At 35.6% G+C, this 21336-nt stretch overlaps 1 protein-coding gene and 1 pseudogene across 1 annotated transcript in view; both read left to right on the top strand.

The window, feature by feature from the left end:
* The window catches only part of RHEB (Ras homolog, mTORC1 binding), a 76088-nt gene that overhangs the window by 47333 nt on the left and 7419 nt on the right, over positions 1-21336 (top strand). The window contains exons 3-7 of the mRNA XM_037835778.1: positions 2769-2836; positions 11960-12042; positions 18521-18577; positions 18692-18739; positions 19512-19593. Of these exons, the coding sequence (XP_037691706.1) occupies positions 2769-2836; positions 11960-12042; positions 18521-18577; positions 18692-18739; positions 19512-19593 (338 nt within the window). The remainder of the gene's footprint in view (positions 1-2768; positions 2837-11959; positions 12043-18520; positions 18578-18691; positions 18740-19511; positions 19594-21336) is intronic.
* On the top strand, positions 7363-11935 carry LOC119533898 (annotated as a pseudogene).

Raw genomic sequence — 21336 nt, 5'->3', positions numbered from 1 at the left:
TTCACCTTGAACAACAACCCTACACTCATTTCTTAACTCCCCATTGCCCCTTCCCCCATTTCTCTTAACCCATACCCTACTGTTTACTGTGGGGCTTAAAATTAAGCTTTTAAATCCATAACAATCTTGTTTTTCTTTGATACCAACTTAATTTCAATAGGACACATAAACTGCATACCTACACTCCTCCATTCCCCCAGCTTTATATAGTTCTTGTCAAAAATTACATATTTTACATTGAGCTCAAAACCACTGATTTGTCATTAGAGTTTGTGTATTTTATATCATGTAGGAAGTAAATAGTGGAGTCACAGTTCAAAAACTATTGACTTCTGTTTGTATTCCATTGTGGTCAGAGATTGTGCTTTGAATATGTTCAATTTTTTTTTTTTTTTTTTAATTTATTGAGGCTTGTTTTATGTCCCAGCATACGATCCATTCTGGAGAAAGATCTGTGATCACTAGAGAAAAATGAGTGTCCTGGTGATTTGGGATGTAAGGTTATATATGTCTGTTAAAATTCTCTGTATCTCTTTCTCCTTTCTTTGTTTCTCTGTTGGTAGGGCTTCCTTTAGTATCTGAAGTAGGGCAAGTCTTTTATTGGTAAACTCTCTAAGCATTTGTCTGTCTGTGAAAAATTTAAGCTCTCCCTCAAATTTGAAGGAGAGTTTTGCTGGATAAAGTATTCTTGGTTGGAAATTTTTCTCTCTCAGGGTTTTAAATATGTCATGCCACTGCTTGCCTCCATGGTGGCCGCTGAGTAGTCACAACTTGGTCCTTGTTGTTTCCTTTGTATGTGGTGAATTGCTTTTCTCTTGCTGCTTTCAGAACTTTCTCCTTCTCTTCAGTATTTGAGAGTCTGATCAGAATATGTCTCAGAGTGGGGTTATTTGGATTTATTCTATTTGGAGTTCGCTGGGCATTTATGCTTTGTGTATTTATATTGTGTAGAAGGTTTGGAAAGTTTTCCTCAACAATTTCTTTGAATACTCTTCCTAGACCTTTACCCTTCTCTTCCCCTTCTGGGGCACCAATGATTCTTAAATTTGGATGTTTTATTTTATCTGTCATATCCCTGAGATCCATTTTGATTTTCTTGATTTTTTTCCCCATTCTTTCTTTTGTTCTTTCATTTTCCATTCTGTGGTCTTCGAGGAGGTTGAGTCGTTGTTCAACTTTGTCTAATCTTGTATTATGAGTATCCAGAGTCTTTTTAATTTGGCCAACAGTTTCTTTTATTTCCATAAGATCTTCTATTTTTTTATTTACTCTTGCAATGTCTTCTTTATGCTCTTCTAGGGTCTTCTTTATGTCCCTTGTATCCTGTGCCATGATCTTCTTCATGTCCTTTATATCCTTTGCCATGTTTTCATTCCTCGATTGTAGTTCTTTGATTAATTGTGCCAAGTACTGTGTGTCTTCTGATATTTTGATTTGGGTGTTTGGAATTGGGTTCTCCATATCGTCTGGTTTTATCATATGCATTAAGATTTTCTGTTGTTTTTGGCCTCTTGGCATTTGCTTTGCTTGATAGGGTTCTTTCAAGTTGTAAAAAAAAAATACCAATCTAATTTTTTAGAAATACAAGTTGGCGGTGCACAGTTTCTCCAACTAATCAGCAGATGGCCTCTGTGAGTCACCTATACCCCTCAAGTCAGTTCTCCCCAACTCTGTCTCTGTGGTGTGTGGGGAAATGATTTTTATGGGGTTCAGTTGGTGAACTCAGTTTGGGTTTCTTGTTGGAGCTGTCCGCCCTGAACGTGGGGCGTGTGTCTGGGTGGTCAGGGAGGCAGGGCAGCTTTAATGTTCAAACCTCCCAGGTGTTCCCGGAGGTTCAAGGCTGTTGCAGGAGTCTAAGCCTTCATTTCAGTTTTGCCCCAGATTTTCTCTGTCCCTGACCCACAAACCACTGGCATTGACGTAGCGTCCCTGGGTTTTCCGAGCGGGTCCCCCTTCTCAGCTGTGATCTTCCAGGACCTCTTCTGAGGGAAGGCTGTGCTACGTCACTAGTGCGCGTCGTCCCTCAAGGGAAGCCCCGGGCCACCGGGCTGTGCAGGGGTGCTCTCTGCCTGATGCAAAGATTAGCCTATAATTCTTGCTGGTGTAAGTTCTGAATGAAAGGCAGGTAGTAGAGCTGGGCCCCACCCCTTTCCTCTTAGAGAAGATAGACGCCTTAGGAGGAGGTCATTAGTATTTCAGTGGTCTCTCTCTGCCTGTGCTATACCCTTGTCTGGGTCACAGAACTGGGAACTGAAAATGGCTGAGGCTTTCTCCACTGAGTTGAAAAAGGAACAGAGCTAGTCCGAGGCGACCCTCCGGCTCTCCAAGGTCAGTCATCACCCAAAGCCTCTGTCTACTGGTTGGGGATTCGTACCTCATAGTGAGCAGTTCACACTCACTAATTAAAACCCCAGTTGGAGCTCAGCTGAGCTATATTCACTTGCTGGGAGAAAGCTTCTCTCTGGCACCACGAGGCTTTGTAGCTTGGGCTGTGGAGGAGGGGTCTCCCGATTTGGATTCGCAGTTTTTACTTACAGATTTTATGCTGTGATCTCGGGTATTCCTCCCAGTTCAGATTAGTGTATGATGAGTGGATGGTCACGTTTGTCCCCCTGCAGTTATTCCAGATTATTTACTAGTTGTTTCTGGTTTTTTTTAGTGGTTCCAGGGGGACTACTTAGCTGCCACTCTTCTCTATGCCGCCATCTTAGATCCCTCCTCTAGAGTTTTTTTTTTTTAACTAATATTTAATTCTCTTTTCCCTGTAGCTTTCACAAAACTGATCACAGTAAATGGACAAGAATATCATCTTCAACTTGTGGACACAGCTGGGCAAGTAAGTGATATTTAGAATCTCAAAATCTTGTACAGTGAGTAGTGATGAAAATCTTCTTTAAAAAACCGTTGAATTTTGCATTTTAAATGGAGGACCTCTAAGGTGCATCATTTGTATCTCAATAAAGGTGTTTTAAAAAAGAAAAAACAGCTTTATACATTGAATCTAATAGTTCTGACACTAGCACTAACTCTTAAACCCAACAGCTATGCAAAAAAAAAACCCCTCGTTTTATGTATTATAAAGGATTAATTGTTTCTCTAGGGGTTACACTTTCCTTTTACATCCATTTCTTTTACATATCAAGTATAAATAAGCTGTCTACTTTGTCTTTTCTAAGAGATTTATGGCAGTTTTTCAAATAAGTGTTTTCCTACTTCAGAACTGTTTTAAATATATTCATAACATTTTGAGGGGTCATGTTTATTACAGATAACGATTTTCTATTCTAAACTTTAATTTTGTATTAGAGAATCATGTAAGAGTGCTTTCCTCTCTTTGTAATACATTTTCTTTTACATTAAGAGTAAAGGTAAATCTTTTTTAAGTGAAAAGCATGAGCAAAGGTATAGGGCAGAAATGAGCTGGTTTTATCTTTTGAGGACTTGGATCATATGAAGACCAGTCTGATTGGAGTTGAAGTTCCAGTTTGAATGTTGCCATAATTGGATTGTAAGATGGATGAAATTGATAGTGGTTGCTAGATCAAAGAGTGTCAATTTGATTTGCTCTAGGCAGTAGATAATTGCAGAAGGTTAAGTGACCCCCAAAAAAGGATATTTACAGGTTAATGTAGAAATGATGTGTGGAATAGATTGTAAGGAAAATTGACTGAAAGTGAGGATGAAAGAAATTAAGAATACTTGACCGGAATAAAGAAAACTCTTTTGACAGCTCAGCTTCCCCATTACCATGGTTCCTAGTTTTAGCTTTTACTAGAAGCCTTTCTGTTAGACTAAATTTATTACAGTTCATCAGGAGGTGAAGGAGGAGAAATGTAAATATGCTGGTATTTCAGTTTCCAGCTCTTCACCTACACAACTTCTGCCCTTGCATCTTATAATCAGCAAAGGATCAGACTGTCAGGAGGTTGTGTGTTGTGTAATGTGGTCTGCTTTGTTAAATGGAGTTTTTCTTCCTGGGAATTGGGTTAGATCTTGAATTATGTTTTATGAGTTTGGAATAAATTCCCTCTGCTTTATGTTTGAAGTGAATGTAAAAGGAAAGTGTGACCCCTAGAGAAACAAGAAGATGTCTATGTTGACTGTTTTGGCATTGGAGAAAATGGTTTAATTCTGTCTGGAGTTTTAATTCTGGAAGTTTCAAGGAAATAAATCATATGTGTATGTTTCATTGAGCTTTGTATGTAGAGATATAAAAATGTACTTTCTTCATTCACCCTATACACTCCTGTGTGGTGATGAAGATACAGTATGTGTTAGTAACAGACAACTTGAACATGTTTTATTAGAGCAGAGCCATCCTAGGCTTTTACTGTAAAGGTTGCTTATGTATTTGACAGTGTGAGTTTGGGATTTATTAGAACAAAGAGAACAATAAAAGTTTCCATTAGGGAATAAAGATGCAGCTTATTCACTGAAGAGCCTCTTGGGTAGGAAATTGGGTTGGATTTTTAGAGTTTGTACCTTTCTTTTATAGGCAGGTTGACTATATACAATTTATCACCCAAACCAAGGCAATTTTGACATGCGGAGGGGAGGCTGCTAGTAATCATTAGGCTGAGACAACAGATTTACAAACTGTGACTGTCCTAGATGACAAGAAAGTGAATTCTGATATTATCAGAATTTCAGTTTACTTTTATATCTTTGTTTTGAATTTTCTTTAAGTTTCTGAAAAGTGAGGGTAGGGCTATAAATTGGTAAGTCACTTCCGTGTAATGTTACCAAGGAACACATTTTATATTAGGCCAGTAGGAGAACAAGTATTTCTTAGTTGTTTGGAATGTTTCCTCTAGAGTCATACTGCCTGGATTTGAATCCTGGCTCTTCTTACCAACCTAGTAACCTTGAGAAAGTTATTAAACCTTTCTGTGCCTCCGTTTCTTCATCTGTAAGCTGGGGGGATCATTGTGGTACCTACCCTTAAAGGATTGTTGTATGGTTTACAGTAGATTTATGAAGTTAAGGGGGATTTAATCTTTCATTTATAGATCTTTGGTGCTACTGAGGCTAGAGCAATGCCTGCCATATTAATAACTCAGTGTTAACACATGCAAGTAGGATTAGAGGTGTCCCTGACTCCTTATCAGTATAGAAGGTGTGTTCCTCTGAGGTACTGTATTGCTCTAAAACATATGTACACTTGGGCATCAAACATTTAAAAATATTTAAGTGATATAGTAATAGAAACAATGAAACCAAAAGAATCAGAAATTTTAGGGAGTGGCTAAGGTATGAGATGTGAAAGAGAAGTGGTAGGATTACCAGTTCTGTTTATCTTGTTCTTCTGGGTTCTCTTACTAGCAGATGCATAAAAATTGAGCTACTTTGAACAATTTGTTCTTATTGCAGCTGCTGGTTCTTAAAAGCTACATTCACAGTTGAGAGACAGTGAAATAAAAGTTATGCTAGATTTACAGTTTATGATTGTTAAACACAGGTATCTCCTTTGTGCCCCTTATTCTATGAGAAACTGAATAAGAATGAAATTTTTATATTGCTCTAAGGGCTATTTATCTATTTTTCTTTATTAGAAAAGTTGTGGGTTTACGGAACAGCCATACGCAAAATACAGAATTCCTTTATACCACCCTATTATTAACACCTTGCATTGGTACGGAGCATTTGTTAGAATTGATGAGAGCGTATTTTTGTAATTGTATTACTAACTATAGTCCATGGTATAATTTAGGATTCGTTGTTTGTGTAGTGTAGTTGCATGGATTTTTAAAAATTTTTTATTCTTGTACCAAATAGGGATAAGTTGATTAAGGGGCAAATCTTTTAATCTAGCATTTAATCACATTCAGGTATATATATTTCAGTGCTGTTAATTATGTTCATGATGTTGTGCTACCGTCATCACCATCCATTACCAAAACAGTTTGATCATTCTAAATAGGAGCCCTGTACATTTTTTAATGCATTTTTTTATTGTGAACTTTAACATATATACATAACAGTGATAACTTTCAAAGTACGATTTAAGAGTAGAGAGCAAATTTCAAAGAATATCATGGGTCACAGTTCCACAACTTCAGGTATTTCCATTATTGTAAAATATAACATACACACAGAAAGGTGTTAACTTTTGATGTACAGTTCAATAAGCACTTATATAGGTAATTTCAAAAATTGTTACAGGTTATAGTTCCACAATTTCAGTTGTTTCCTTATTATGCAATATATAGTATATTCAATGAGTAGCTATAGAACAAACTTCAAAGGATGCTAAAGTTTACAGTTCCATCATGTCATTTATATAAAGTTTCAGTATTCATAGACCTTTGTTAAATCTTACCTTGTTTGCTGCTGCCTCTTCCGCTCACTTAATCACTTTCTCAATCTTCAGGGGTGTCCAGGCAGCGACTGCCCTAATTTGTTCATATTGAAAGGGGGTATCAAAAGTATGGGGAAGGGGGCTGCATCTGATTGTTGTTCTTAAAGAGGCTGCTGCCTCTGGGTTTTAGGACTTGTCTGGCATAGGAATACTCTGGTGGATTTAAGTTTCTGAGAGATAAAACTTAGCGAGTGAGTATTTTATAGAATCTCAGGTAGGGACCTACGTATTTGGGGAATACTTTTGGTAAGGGCATGGCATACTGTGGCCATTTGGGATGTCTAGCTGGAGCTTACATAAGAGAAACCTCCAGGAATAGCCTCTCAACTCTGGGATTTCTCAGCCACTGTGACCTCAGCTTGTTGCCTTTCTTTTTCCCCCCTTTTGGTCAAGTAGGTATTTTCAATCCTCCACTGCCAGGACCCAGCTCATTCCTGGGAGTCATGTCTCGTGTCGCCAGGGAGATTCATTCCCCTGAAAGTCATGTCCCTTGGTGGGGGAGGGGGGTTAATGAGTTTATTTGCTGAGTTGGGCTTAGGGAGAGAAAGGCCACATCTGAGCAACAAAAGAGAAGGAACCCTGTATATTTTAAGCCTTAACTTCTCTACCTCATCCCCACCTGTATTATAGATTCTAGTAACCTATATTCTAGATTCTGATTCTTCTATTTTTGCTTATTATAATTATTTCAAATTAGTGAGATCATACAGTATTTGTTCTTATATGTATGGCTTTATATGATGTGTTCACTCAGCATGATGTCTTCACAGTTCACCATATTGTCGCAGGTTTTAGGACTTCATTCTTTTTTTACGGCTGAATAATATTCCATTGTATGTATATACCTCATTTTGTTTATCCATTCATGGGTTAATGGACATTTGGGTTGCTTCCATCTTTTGGCAGTTGTGAATAATGCCGCTATGAATATTGGCATGTAAATACCCATTTGAGTCCCTGCTTTCAATTCTTTTGGATATATACCTAGTAGTGGGCCTGTGGGGTCATATGGTAGTTCTATACTTAGCTTTCTGAGGAACTCCCAAATTACCTAAGAGCTATTTTTTTAAATTGACTTTATATAGATAGGGCTAGTTCTGAGTTAAGAATGATGGCAATAGGGATAAGTTGATTAAGGAGCAAATCTTTTAATCTAAAAGTAACCTATAGTAAATTTGTTCACTAGAGTGTACATTTTCTGAGCAAAATTGTGCATAATAAATTGTGGTGTAACAGTACATGATAGCAAGTACTATTTATGTAGTGTTTTATATTAGTACATACATGTAAATATAGGAATGATGATGAACAGAGCTAAAATACAAGTTTATTTTTAGTTTGTATGAAATATTTTGTATTTGCTTAATTTTGAGGTGAGAGTGTATACCCTTAAATGAATTTGTGGATAAGAATGTGAGCTAGCAAAAAAAAGATGTAGCCTACTCTGTAGTAATGATTTAAGTGAACTCACTATTGTGAATAAGATCTAAGTGTATGACAGTTTTATTATCAAATTTCCCATCCTGTATTCTGCCTCCTACTCCACACTGACTTTTAAAAACATATTTTTCGACGTGACGTCCCTGGCTGCGAAGTAGGCTCCAGTCCTCAAGCTCGCCCTTCCTGCGGTGGGCCTGAGCGCTGTCCGCCGGCGTCCCTGGGCTCCTCGTTGTTGCTTCAGGTTCTTTCAGGCCTGTGCATCTGTTGTTTCTGACACTCTTCGAGGTTAGAAAAAGAATAGAAACTTGCTCAGAATCTTTGCAGGACAGGTCAAGGAGGGGAAATCTCAACATGGAAAAACTCTACAATGAAAATGAAATAAAGCCTGAAAAACAAGGAAAGATGAAAAACGAGGAACAGCCACAGGATGAGGGAAAGCCAGAAATAGCTTGTACTCTAAAACAAGGAAATATTAGAAAATGAGGGAAAGACAGAAAATAGGAAAAAGAGAGAAGATAAGGAAATGCTAAATGACAAGGAAAATCCAGAGAAGGCGGGAAAGCCAAAAGAAGGAACTCCAGAGAGTAAAACGGGCTGTAGGAAAGTGCCCAGCTGAGGATGATGTACCCAGAAAAGCAAAACGAAAAACAAATAAAGGGCTGGCTGAGTACCTCAAGGAATATAAGGAGGCCATACATGATACGCATTTTAGCAATGAAGAGATAAGAGAATTTGATGAGATGGCTAGGATGGAGGATGAGGTGAAAAAAACCAAACAGAAATTGGGGGGATTTTTGTGGATGCAAACAAGTTTACAGAACCCTTTCCACCCAAGGGGCCCATGGGAGCTCAGGGGTAGCTGTAGGGCCCCACAAAGGGGCTTTGAAGATATTCCTTATGTGTAGTGCTTTTGGGCTTCACTTTAACTGATTAGATCATTGCCAACTCTGCTTTCTTATTCCTTGCATTTCCCTGGAAAGCATTTGCTAGGCTCTGCGGTTTAACCTTATGTTGATACTTTGCCTTAGGTGTCCCTCCCAATTACCAGCAGTCTTTTGACCCAACTGCAGCAGTCTGTTTCAGTAGGAGATTTTCATCCATTGCATGGAAAAAATGTTTATGGTGCATTTGTTAAATTAAAAAAACTAGTTTGCAGAACCATAAAAAAAAATAAAAATAAAAACATTTTTCATTAAATAAAAATAAATGCATATGATATAAAAATGAAATAGCACAAAAAGATGAACAGTAAAAATTGTCTTTCCTGCTCTAGTTATCTAGCCCCGCTCCCACCCAGCAACCCCTGTTAGCATTTCTAATATATGCTTCCAAGATACTTTATATGTGACTATGCAAATACAGTTTTAATTTTTTTTCTTTTTTACACAGAAAGTAATATTATCTTGGAAATTATTCCATAATAATACATACGGTCTCCTTTTCCCCCTTAGCTGCATAATGTCCCGTTGATTAAATATATTATAATGTAACTGTTGACCAACAATTAGATTGTTTCTAGTCTTGCTGCCATCAACAGTGCTGCACTGAATATCGTGTTATTTTATACATGGGTGTAAGTGGAAGAAAAATTACCGAGATTACTAAATCATCCAGTTACAGTTTACATTCTCCAGCAATAAATGAAAGTGCCTATTTCTCCATACTCTCACCAACACAATGTGTTAACCAGATCTTTTTGATATTTGCCAATCTGATAGGTGAAAAAAGTCTCATTATAATTTTAATACACATTTTTTCTTATTGTGAGGGAGTTTGCATTTTCTTATGTTTGGAAACATTTGTATTTCCTTTTCTATGAATTATCCTCTCTACCCATGTACTTTGCCCCTTTTTTCTATTGGGTTGTTGGTTTTGCTTTTTGATTTGAGAGACCCTTAAAATGTGAAGAAAATTACCATTCTGTATGTGATCTGAGCTACAAGTTTTGTTTTGTTCTTTTCAGTTTGTTTTTTGTTTATGTTTTTTGTTGGTTTGAGAAGCTTTTTAGCCATGAAGAAATTTTATGTTTTATATGGTTGGATTTATCATTCTTCTTTATTTTTTAAACTGAGATTGTTTTTTAAAAACTTCTCCCATCTGTTGTACACATAGATTCAATTTTCATCTTTAAATCTTTGATTCCTCTGGAATACATTCTTGCTCAAATTGTGATTTAGAGAATCAGCTTAGTATTTCCCCCCAGGTGGTTCTGAATGTGCCTTTATACAGTGTATTGAATAGCTGTTTATCCTTATTAATTCAAAATGCCAGTATTATCATTTATCTAATTCCAATAGGTATTTGGGTCTTTTTCGATTATCCATATTTCCAAAAATGAGCCAGTACCACACTATTTAAATTACTGTGGCTTCATGGATTCCACCCCCACCCCCCAGCCCTCACCAATTGCTATACTTTCTTAGAAAGAATACTTTTTAATAGGATCATGTTGTAATGTATATATTAATTTAGGATTAACCTGGATATCCTTTTGATTCTCCGTATTCCTACTGACACACTTTCATTTAAGCCTTGGGAATATTTTAAAGATTTTATTCATATGAATCAAGTTTTATTTTCTTAAGTTTATTCCTAGGAGTTTTATCTTTTCTTGTTGCTGTTGCAGATAGGGAGGGGGTTGTCCTCCCCCCATCTTACCCCCTACCCTCCCTGCCACTATCTTCTAACTGGTTGGTTTTTGCACACTACTTCTTAAATATGGTTGTCATTTTCTTCATTACCGCATCTTCCCTTTAAGGGAAAGGTAATTTGAACTTTAGAACTTTGGACCTATTTTATTACTGCATCTTCCCTTTAAGGGAAAGGTAATTTGAACTTCAGAATTTTGGACCTATTCTAGCTGGGCTGGTGAATAAAATAATTTGGGATTTTGTTTTTAATCTGTGTAGAAAGATCTGCGTTACTGAATATCCCCTACAATTTTTTTCAAACATCAACACTAAAATGAGTTCAACTTAATGAACTTTTAGTAAAAAAGCAAAGGTTTCAACCTTTGACATGTATGGTAATCTCTGTGATGTAGAAATGCTGTTTTCTGATTGACTGTTACTGATACCAAAGAATTGATATTGAAACTTAATTTCTCTTTGATTTTTGAAAGACACTACTATATCATGGTAATTCAGGGTCTCTGTGAACATTAGTTGTAACCATACTATAGAATTGCAAAGTTAACAGAGATAGCTGCTTGATGTAATAGTGGTTTGACTTAATTTTTCTATAATAGTGTTTGGGGATATGGTGTATTGACAGTTATATTTCAGCTGCGAATGAAATGTTTGTACCCAGATAGTGGCACGTGCTAATGAAAACTATTGAAATTGGAACTTTTTTATATGCTTTAATGATTCTGTATCTTAAACAGAGTTTCTTAAAGTTGCTTTTTAAAACTGAGGGCTAATACATGGTGGCATATTATGTACCTTTCTTTTAAAATCTAAAGTAGCTCAGTAAATAACTTTTGATCCCCACAATGTTCTGGAACTTTACATAAAATTCAAAAGTCGGGGTACCTGATTTAGTCTGGTGTTTTGATTCTTTTCTGTCCTCTCCTCTTCTTCTTTCACATGCTGATTGTATACCACAAATGACCCTGACCCAAAGATTAAAAACAAACAAACAAACAAAAAAATGCTATTATAGACACACATACTTAGGCCAAAGTAATTGAAATGCACAGAAATGGAGTTACTTGCAAAATAGGCTAAGTGTAATATGACAACTTCAAATATGAAAATGAAGATTTATGGAATAAACCAATGGGACTTACAAGTTTCTTGCAAGATCTAAGGGATTCTGGACTTCCTGCCATAAAAGAAGCATGGTAAACCTTTTTCCTTGATAGATCATCATTGAACCAATCATCTTTTTGTTCCTTCTATTCTTTTCTCACAGGAATTAGAGAACTCATCAGCCATCCCACTAAAATGTCCTCGGTCAGCCAGAGTCATTTTTGAATAATGTCTGAGAGTACATGATCACCCTCAAAACAGTCTTAAATCTTCAATGTGTAGGCTATGTTTCAAGAATAATATTGTAATCCATTTTATGTGTGATTTCTTTGACATGTGAGAAACCTTAGGTAAAGATTGTTACTCTGTATGAAGATTTTACTCAAACGTAATTTTTTTTCTTCCACAGGATGAATATTCCATCTTTCCTCAGACATACTCCATAGATATTAATGGTTATATTCTTGTGTACTCTGTTACTTCAATCAAAAGGTAATAATCACTCCTCATGCTTGCTTGAGTTTGCTACACATTGATAACATTAATCCTTTGAAAGGATTATGCTTAAATTAGTAGTACTAGCAGTTAAACTTAATTATTAGGCAAAACATTTTTTTGGTAATTGTCTTGTGGAGCAAATGGCTTGTTAAGAAAAAAATTGTCTAGATAGATGTTCTGTTACACTGATGGAATATTAAACTATTTGTTATGTCAATCTGCATAGATAATTATTGAGTATAATTCTGAACTAATAAATTCTGCTAATTAAAATGATAATATTAATTGATTTTAGTTTTTGTGTGTTTTCACAATTTTAATATGGAATAGATATTCCACATTCTATTTCTATTTTCTAATTTTATTTTATATACAATTTCTAAATAGTATTCTATTTCTAATAAAATTTGGGGGTTCCAGTTTGTTGAATGCTATACCTTTGATTTTATAAGTAATAGCATCCTCTCTTTACTACATAAAAATGGGGCTACTGTTTTTGTTAGCGAGAATGGATTTTGGTTCCTCTATCCATGTATTTTTCATATATTATCTTCCTGTTTTCAGGGCATGGCATATGTGGTAAAAAGGAGGAATTGAGAATGTAGGTAGTCTGTGACTAGAATAGTTTCAGAGCTCTAAATACTGAGCAACAGTTTGTATCTTCACAGAATTCATGAAAATAGTAGTGCCAGTGGAAGGAAATTTTGTGACTGACATTGAGTGTTTGTGACATGCTGGGATGTTTGCTTCTCTCTCTACATACATAATTATATTATTTCATTTAATGATTCCTTAAACAATCCTTTGTTAGGTTATACTCTTATTTACTATGCAAATAGAAAGAAACTGAGTCACAAAGAAGTAGCTTGCTCAGGATTGTACAGACAGTATATGGCTACATATGAGTCTCTGATTCTACAGTCAAGGCCAGTGCTGTCCAGTAGAACTTACTGTGATGATGGAACTGTTTTATATCTACACTGCCCAAAATGGTAGTCACTATCCACATGTGGCTATTTAAATTTAAATTAGCTGAAATTAATAAAATTAAAAATTTATTTTCTCAGTCACACTAACCACACTCCAGATGTTCATTAGCCATGTGGATAGTGACAACCATATTGGAAATGCATATCTCTTCACCAGTATACATCCCCTGCAATCTGCTTTGCTATTAATGTTTTATTTAACCTTTTTATTCGTATCAGGGAAGCATAGATTTTGATGTCTAGCTACAAAATGTTCATTCTTATAAACAAATCCCATACTGCCAGCTCCTGAGAAAGCTTATGTCTGAATCAGAACTGAGTTCCAGAACCAATTGGGAAAATGTGAAAAATAGAAAACAGTGGTATTGAGAAATCACTCTTGATCTACTTACTTACCCAAATATAGATACTGTCAGTATCTTGGTGTATTTCTATCTTGGTGTATTTCTTTCTGGTCTTCTTTTTATTCTGCACAAATAGTTTTAACACAGTTGTCCTCGGAATGTTGTTATATATTTTTATTACCATGTAATATAAAATATTCCATGTTCAACAATAGAAGGATACCTATCTAATGCCATTTATGTTTTTGTCAGTAAAAATAATACTTCAATTTTATGCATAAATCTATCTGCCTGTTTGTTTTGGAACATAGTTTTATTGACTTGCAGGAGCACTTTAAATAGTAAAATTCTTAGGCCTTTTTCTTATATTAGCTACAAATATTTTCTTAATTTTGATTATATTTTTAAAATTTATTGCAGACACAATTCATGTTCAACCCTTATTTTCTCAGTAAATTCTAAGATAGTCAATTAAAATGTCTGCCATGTAATTCCTTGACAGGAACAGATTTTTAACATACCAATATCTAGTGAATGTTGTAAGATCAGATGAGTTTTTGAGTTTCCATTATTTCACAAATTTATTTGACAAACTGCTTATTCAAAGACTGTTTTGTTTTTGTGAGTATATTCTGTGTGATTGTTATAAAATATTAGTTACCTTAGGAATTAATACTCTGAGATATTTATCCCTTTTTTTAATCTCTCTTTTTCTATGGGCACAGATTAGATGACATTCAAGAATGAAGTTGAAAACATGGGATTTGTCACTGGGAAAATTGAAATATATATTAGGCTAGATTTAAAAATACAAAAACTTGCTTGCACCAAGGACTTCATATATTTGGGTCACTGTGGCCTAATAGCATAGCAGAGAGACAGAAAGTTTGCTTTGTTACCTCAGTGCTCCCTTAGGCAAATTCTGACCCTATTTCTTCTTAGTAAAATAGTAGGGTGTTTTGTTTTGGTTTTAAATGATGCCTTTCATCTTTATAGCTCATAGTTTAATGGGCTTTCTCAGTAAATCTCAAACATGAGGAAGTAAGGGAGGAATGGCATTTTTTTGTTTTTTAGAAACCTATAGACAAATATTTACAAATAACTGAAAAATATGTTAGTGAAACTTTCTGAATGTAAGCTCAGTTTTTGATCAGAACTATCTAATCTTTTTGGTTGAATTTAGCCTTCACCTAAACTATAACCATTGTTCATTGTTTTGTGAAATGAAACATAAGTCTCAGATTATTCCTTTGTATGATAAAGCCCCTGTAGGGTTGTTGTTCTGACTAAATATACAGCAAAAAGCACATCAAATTTCATCATTTCTAGAAATGGAGAAAGAACCCAGATTGAGAGATGGGAGATTGGGGTCTTGTTTATCCCTACTAACAGTCTGTAACTTTGGGCAAGTCACGACTTTGCGAAGCCTTCGATTTGTTCAGTATAAATTACTTAGATATGTTGATATAGAAAACTTCTTTTATTGGAGTCGGTCAGCATAGTTACTTGAAAATAGTGGCTAATGAAAAGAATCAAAAAAGTGGTATGAATCTCTAATGTTTTATTTTAGACCATAAATACACATTGCCACTGATCTTCTGAAATAGGGCCAAGATCATCTTTGAGTGTGCATGTACTCATTGATGTTCTATCCCTCATTCTTTTATCGACTGCACCAATAATGCATAAACTATGATTCCCATTTCAGTTTCTTTAGCCAAAAGCTAGGAGTACTCGAAAGAATGAAGAAACATAGCCTGGTGCCAGTAAATGAATGCGGTAAAAAAAAGCTAATGGATGCATAGTCTGGTAGGTGAGATTAAAAACTGCATGAAGGAGGGAATGGAGGGAACATTGCAAATGGCTTTAGAAGTAACAGTGAGAACCAGAGAAGACACTTGATCCCACCACTGGGCCCAGTGAGTGAGGGGTGCGGGAGATATCCCTAACTTGAGAGAGTCCTCAGAGGAGAGCCAAGTTTTAGGTAGTTAAAGGAAGTGAAGAGAGCAAGCATTGAAGAGGCTGAGGATATATTTAGGAATTCTTACCAGTGATTGTGAGTTATAGAGGGCCCAGTGACGGGGTTTCAGGAGACGGGGGGGGGGGGGTAGTGTGAGCTGGGGTGGAGAAGGTGATGTATACAAAGCAATATAGAGATCAAGTTAAAATGATCTGGCAGTCCTGCCTGGGCTGTGGGGTGACTGACTTGAATAGATATGAAGGGAAAAGTATGATGAGATTTATCTTGATTATAGATAGTGGTGGCCAAACTATGTTTGGTGAGATATAGGAGGTCTTGCTGGGAGCATAGAGTTCCAGATCCTCTCCTGATCTCCTAGAACTTAAAGCCTATTGAGGAAGATAGACATTAAGTTATTGAATAATTTATTATTCCTATGAAAGTGAGGATTATGAGATCTTACAATAGACCTAGTCTTGTCTTGGAAGGGTAGGGGGTTCATGGAGGATTTCCTTATAAAAAAGTGATTTTTAAGCCAAGACCTGAAGGCCACATAGCTAGGATCAACTAGGCTGAGGAGGTTGGAATAGGGTTTTAGGTTGGAGAAATGGGTTAATGAGGGATCAATATATGCTAAAAAGCCAATAAATTTTGGAGGAACATGATGAGTTACAGAAATTGGAAGAAGGCTGGTATGGCTGAAAGGTAGCTAACAAGGAGCAGTGGTTTGAGATACACCTGGAGCCAGGTCACAAAGAGATTGTTTAGATTAGCACTATCCAATAGAAATACAATACAAGTCACATAGGTAATTTTTAATTTTTTGGTAGCCACATTAAAAAGGTAAAAAGAAACAGGTAAAATTAATTTCAACAACTTTACTTAACCCAGCATATCTAAAATATCATTTTAACATGTAAGCAATATTAAAAAAACTATTAGAGGTAGGTTTCATTTTTTTTTCCCTGAAGTCTTCAAAATCCAGTGTGTACTTTATCGTTTTCCTGCTCTAAATTTTCTTCAGAAATACTTATCTGTATTTAGAGTTGATAAAACTTAAAATTGAAGAAGTAGATGCATATATAATCAAGTTGTTCCAGATAAACTTAAAATTTTTCCAATAATTGAGTTACCAGTTTTTATATTTAAGTTCATTAAAATTAAATAAAATTCAAAATTTGGTGCTTCATTTGCATTAGCCATTTTGATCAGCAGTGATCTAGGCCATGGTAAGGCTCTTGGATCCAGGCCTTCACAGTGGAGAATGGATTGAAAGGAGATGTGAGTGACTGTGATAAAACTGTTATAGCAAGATTCCATGGTAGTTTGGACAAGGAAAGATACCTAGATGTAGACAGCTTTGAGAAGTATTTCCACTTAATGATTGCTTGAATGTAGGAGATAAAGGAAAGTAGATGTCAAAGATGACACTTGGGTTTCTTTGCTTAATGGTGATCATCATTTATTGAGATGGCGAACATTGGAAGAGGACTAGGTTTAGTGGAGGGGGAAATAATGAGTTCTCTTTGGACCTGCTGATTTTGAGATCCAAATAGGGAAAGGTCATAGGCAGGAGAATGCGTGGGCTTGATATAACTGAGGGAGACCTTCGTGTATGGATAGAAATGGAAGCCATGGGAATGAGTGAGGAAAAAACCTAGGACCAAATCTTAAAGAACGCTTAACATTGAAGGGTTGAAAGAGGAGCGTGAACTAACGAGAATACTGAGGAAGGATCCAGTAGAATGTAGTATCCTAAAAGCCAAAGGAGGAAAGAGTATGTTTCAAAAATGAACATGGTCAAGTGTGTTGAAAGCTAATAAAATGTCAGCTTTAAAATGAGGTCTGAAAAATTGTCAGATTTAGAGCATAGCAGTCATTTATTGGTCACCTTAGCAAGAGCAGTTTTATTGGTATGATGGGAACAGAGACCAGCTTAGATGGATAGAGGAGTTGGGAGGTGAGGAAATGAGGGCAGTGAGTCAGAAAGTTTGGCAGTGAGAGGACGGAGAAACAGATTGGCCAAGAGGTGGCTATGAGGTCAGGGAGATGGGGGGGTGGGATGTGGTGTGGTGGTTTTTGCTTTCAAAGGCATGTTTCAATGCTGGAAGAAAGGAACTATTAGAGGTTGAAAATACAGAAGAGAGGGGGCATACTTTTTAGGAATTGACATTTTGGATAAGAGAAAGGGATACCTCAGGTGAAATTGGAGGAAATAAGGAGAGGATGAGTGGAGAAGTAATTGGTAAAGTAGAGGTGGTCTCTCACTGCTGTCAAGAGTGAGAGGTGGGAAACAGCACAAGTCATAAGTTTTGAGGAGACTGGGAAATTCTGTTTATGGAGGGAAAGTAGCAGGATTGTCTGATGGTATTGAATGAACCCATCTGAGGTTGAGGATACCAGTTTTTGTGATTAGCCAAGGATTTAATTTGGTTGTGTGTCGAATAAAATAGTAGCTTTCTTTTGCTTATTTGACGTGAAGAGACAAAGATATAGTACAGGTTTGCGTTTGGCTTTCCTCTGCTTTGATCAGTACAGAATTTCCAGGGGAATAATCTCATTACCTTTAATTCTAAAGTAGGTTTAAATTGTAATTCTTGTCAGATGTCTTTTTAGAAATTTGATCAAATGTTTGAACACTTATATGTCTAGAACTCTTCTAGATGCTGAAGCTATATCAATAAAACTGGCTTGTCCTCATGAAAAATAAAATATTCCATATTTTTACATATTTAAATCATCCATATAGGCCATTTTGTTTATTCTTTATTGTGCACTTAAAATTTCTTAAATTGGGTTGGGGGGAGACTTTTTCTAAGGAAAGTTTCATACATTTTTATTCAAACAGTTTGTTCTTTACTGGATGAGTTTGCAGACTAAAATTTGTGCTTCTGTGGTATGTCTGCCCTTTGTTAGACTTTACTATTTAAATAGCTCACCTATTTCACTTTGAGTATTTTTAATAAGGATTACTAAATGTCATATACACATGTGAAAAATATTGGTAGGGAAAAAATAAAGGAATTCCTTGTGTTCAGCTTATTTTATATTAAAATGGTAAATATATGACTTTTTTTTCACTGTAAACATTACATAGCATACTTTTTAAAAAAGTTTTTAAAATAAGAGTGCTTCAGTACTAAAATTAGATGTTGTTCTTTCATACTTTGTTTTTCTAGTTTTGAAGTGATTAAAGTTATCCATGGCAAGTTGTTGGATATGGTGGGGAAAGTTCAGTAAGTAGTAATATTTTTTTTATTTGTTTTGCTAGACATATTCATTATAGTATCTTCTTAAGAATAAAATCCAGCCCTGACCAGTGTATTTTGACTTTTTTTTTATATTAATAGAATACCTATTATGTTGGTTGGGAATAAGAAAGACTTACATATGGAAAGGTATGTAGCTTTACATAAATATTGATATAAAATCAAGTATAAGATGATTTAGTCACTGAAGTTCCATTTTTAATTGTTGTTCTTGTGGCAAGAATGTGTTTTGGCTGCGGCATATCTGTGTTTCTGTCTCTGTCCAGACTTATAACAGAAGCAGTGTAAGTCTCTCATAATTTGAAAATGTTTCATCTAGAAAAGAAAGTAAAACTTTATAGAAAATTATCTGTAGGTTATTCTCCCATTTTGCATAAAGCAAAATCTGTAAAGACAAAGGTAGAATTCATTTATTCAACAGTTTTTTTGTTGAGTGCCAGAGGCTGGGATTACAGTGATAAACAGGGGAGATAAGGACCCCATTCCCCTGGAGCTTGGTGTCTAGAGAGGAAAAAACATTTGCTGACTGAATTCTCTGCAGCCTATGCACAGTAGAATTGCACTGATAGAATTTCTGCCATCTTTAGGTGCTTAACACCTAAAGATAAAAGTAGATTGTTAGTAACATTGGAGTACTGGATAATAAATTCTTGTTCTCTGCATTTTAACAGCTTGCTGGGAGCATGATTAAGCATATAAGGCATTATCTTACACTCTTCCCCAACCCAGCTGTAATTAAAATGCTCCCCTGTGTTATATACTTGATGATAATATTGAGCAGAACATGGTTTTATCTTACAATGATAAATTGATAAAAGTGTAGCTTGGTTCATAAATCAATTATAGATGTTAATATAATGAAAAGCAAATTACTTAAATTAGAATTTTCTTTTTCCTTTAGGGTGATCAGTTATGAAGAAGGTAAAGCTTTAGCAGAATCTTGGAATGCAGCTTTTTTGGAATCTTCTGCTAAAGAAAATCAGGTACAAATTTTAAGAATTAATTTTGCACTGCATCTCCATCAGTTGCAGTCATTTGTTCCTCTTATTTGCCATTTTACCTCCTTTACCACTCCTATGTAGTTTTTGTTTGTTTTCCTATTTAGTTTTTATCCTTCTACCAATTTTGGGGACTGCTGTAGAAAGATACTATTCATATTTTCATAAATTCACTCAGTATTTTACTTTAGAATCTAAAATATTTGTAGAATGAACAGAAGTTAAATAGGAAAGGAAATACTAAAATTTGTGAATATATTATTTTTGTTTTATAGATTAAAGGCTGGTACAGAAATAAGTGCTGACATAAAAAAAAGAAAAACATTATTTTAAATCAGTTTGGCAATAATTTTGTAACCACATTCCCTTTCCTGTTCCCTCTCCCCTTTTCTGTAGGATGAAATGAAGTCAGATGTATGTGTTGTTTTCAACATAGAAAATAACTGTTTTATAGGCATTTAATACCAATTTAAACCTTGCAGATGTTCCTCAACAGGCATGTCCTGGGAACAATGTAAATTCTATTTGAGAGGGTTTCACATAGCTCATTTTTCCCCTTTTCTTCCATTGCGTTAAGTTTAGACTCATGTTCTCTTGCCCAGACCTGGCATGTCCAGCTTGTCTCCTGCCTCCTTTTTCTCACAATATCTTTCCCTTTGCTGCCATTAACTTTCTAAAGCTACATGTCAGATTGTCACTGTCTATTCTGAAACTATCAATGGGTTTCTCATTGCCTGTAGAACAAGGCTTTAAACTCTTAGCATGATATTGAGTGCAATGTGAGTTGTACTTTTCTAGTTTCTTCTCTCACTACATCCTGTACTTTTCAGACACACCAAACCACTCCCATTTCCTTAAACACAAGGGGTACTTTAATGCCTTATCTTTACTCATGCTTTTCTCTGGCTTAAAATAACCTTTCTCTACTTAAAATCATATGGTGTTTTATAGTTTTTAAAGTATTTTTAGCGTGTTATCTTGTTTGATCTTCAGGTAATATTAATTGGTTTCATTTCTATAAGGAAACTACCAGTTCAGCAAGAGTGAATGACAGCTCAGTAGGATAGTCAGCATATAGTTGGCCTGGCCCTCCTTCCATTGCTTTGCTGCTCTTACTCATCAATAAAATCCCTAGCCCTGGAGGGTCTTCGTAAATTTCACCTTCTCACTGACCCTTTCTTGATTCATCTAGCTAAAATTAATTGTAGTTTCTTCTCTCCCATCTCCCTTAATTCATTCTGAGATCTGTGACAGCATCATTTATTTTTATATTCTCCATAATACTCAACCACAGTGATTTCACATTTAATAAGTTCTCAGTCAACCCAGGTATCTCTTGATATTCAAATATATTTGGTTCCTGTGTTCAGACAGTGAGGGCTATTAAATCTTTGTAATTGTTTCCCAAGTTTCAGATAAAAGGGATTATTCTGAATGAACTCATTTCCTGAGTTCAGATAATGAAGAACTCAGATAACAAGAATTCAGGTAGTAAGAGAGTCCTGTGATTTTTAATTGAATTAAATCAAACATTTGTTGGGTGCTTACCTTATCGTTAAGATCATCTAGTCAAACCATCTCATTTTACAGGTGAAGGAATTAAGACCCAAAGAAGTTAGATGATACTATGGTTTATTTGGTGTAAGAACTAGGACTAAACTCTAAACCCAAATCTAGTTCTCCTTCCTTTACACCATGGTTTAGGGGAAAAAGTGTTAATTTTCTTAG

The sequence above is a fragment of the Choloepus didactylus genome, chromosome 5 (genome assembly GCF_015220235.1).
Source record: "Choloepus didactylus isolate mChoDid1 chromosome 5, mChoDid1.pri, whole genome shotgun sequence".
Classification (NCBI taxonomy): domain Eukaryota; kingdom Metazoa; phylum Chordata; class Mammalia; order Pilosa; family Megalonychidae; genus Choloepus; species Choloepus didactylus.
This window is presented reverse-complemented; position numbering and strand designations above follow the sequence as displayed.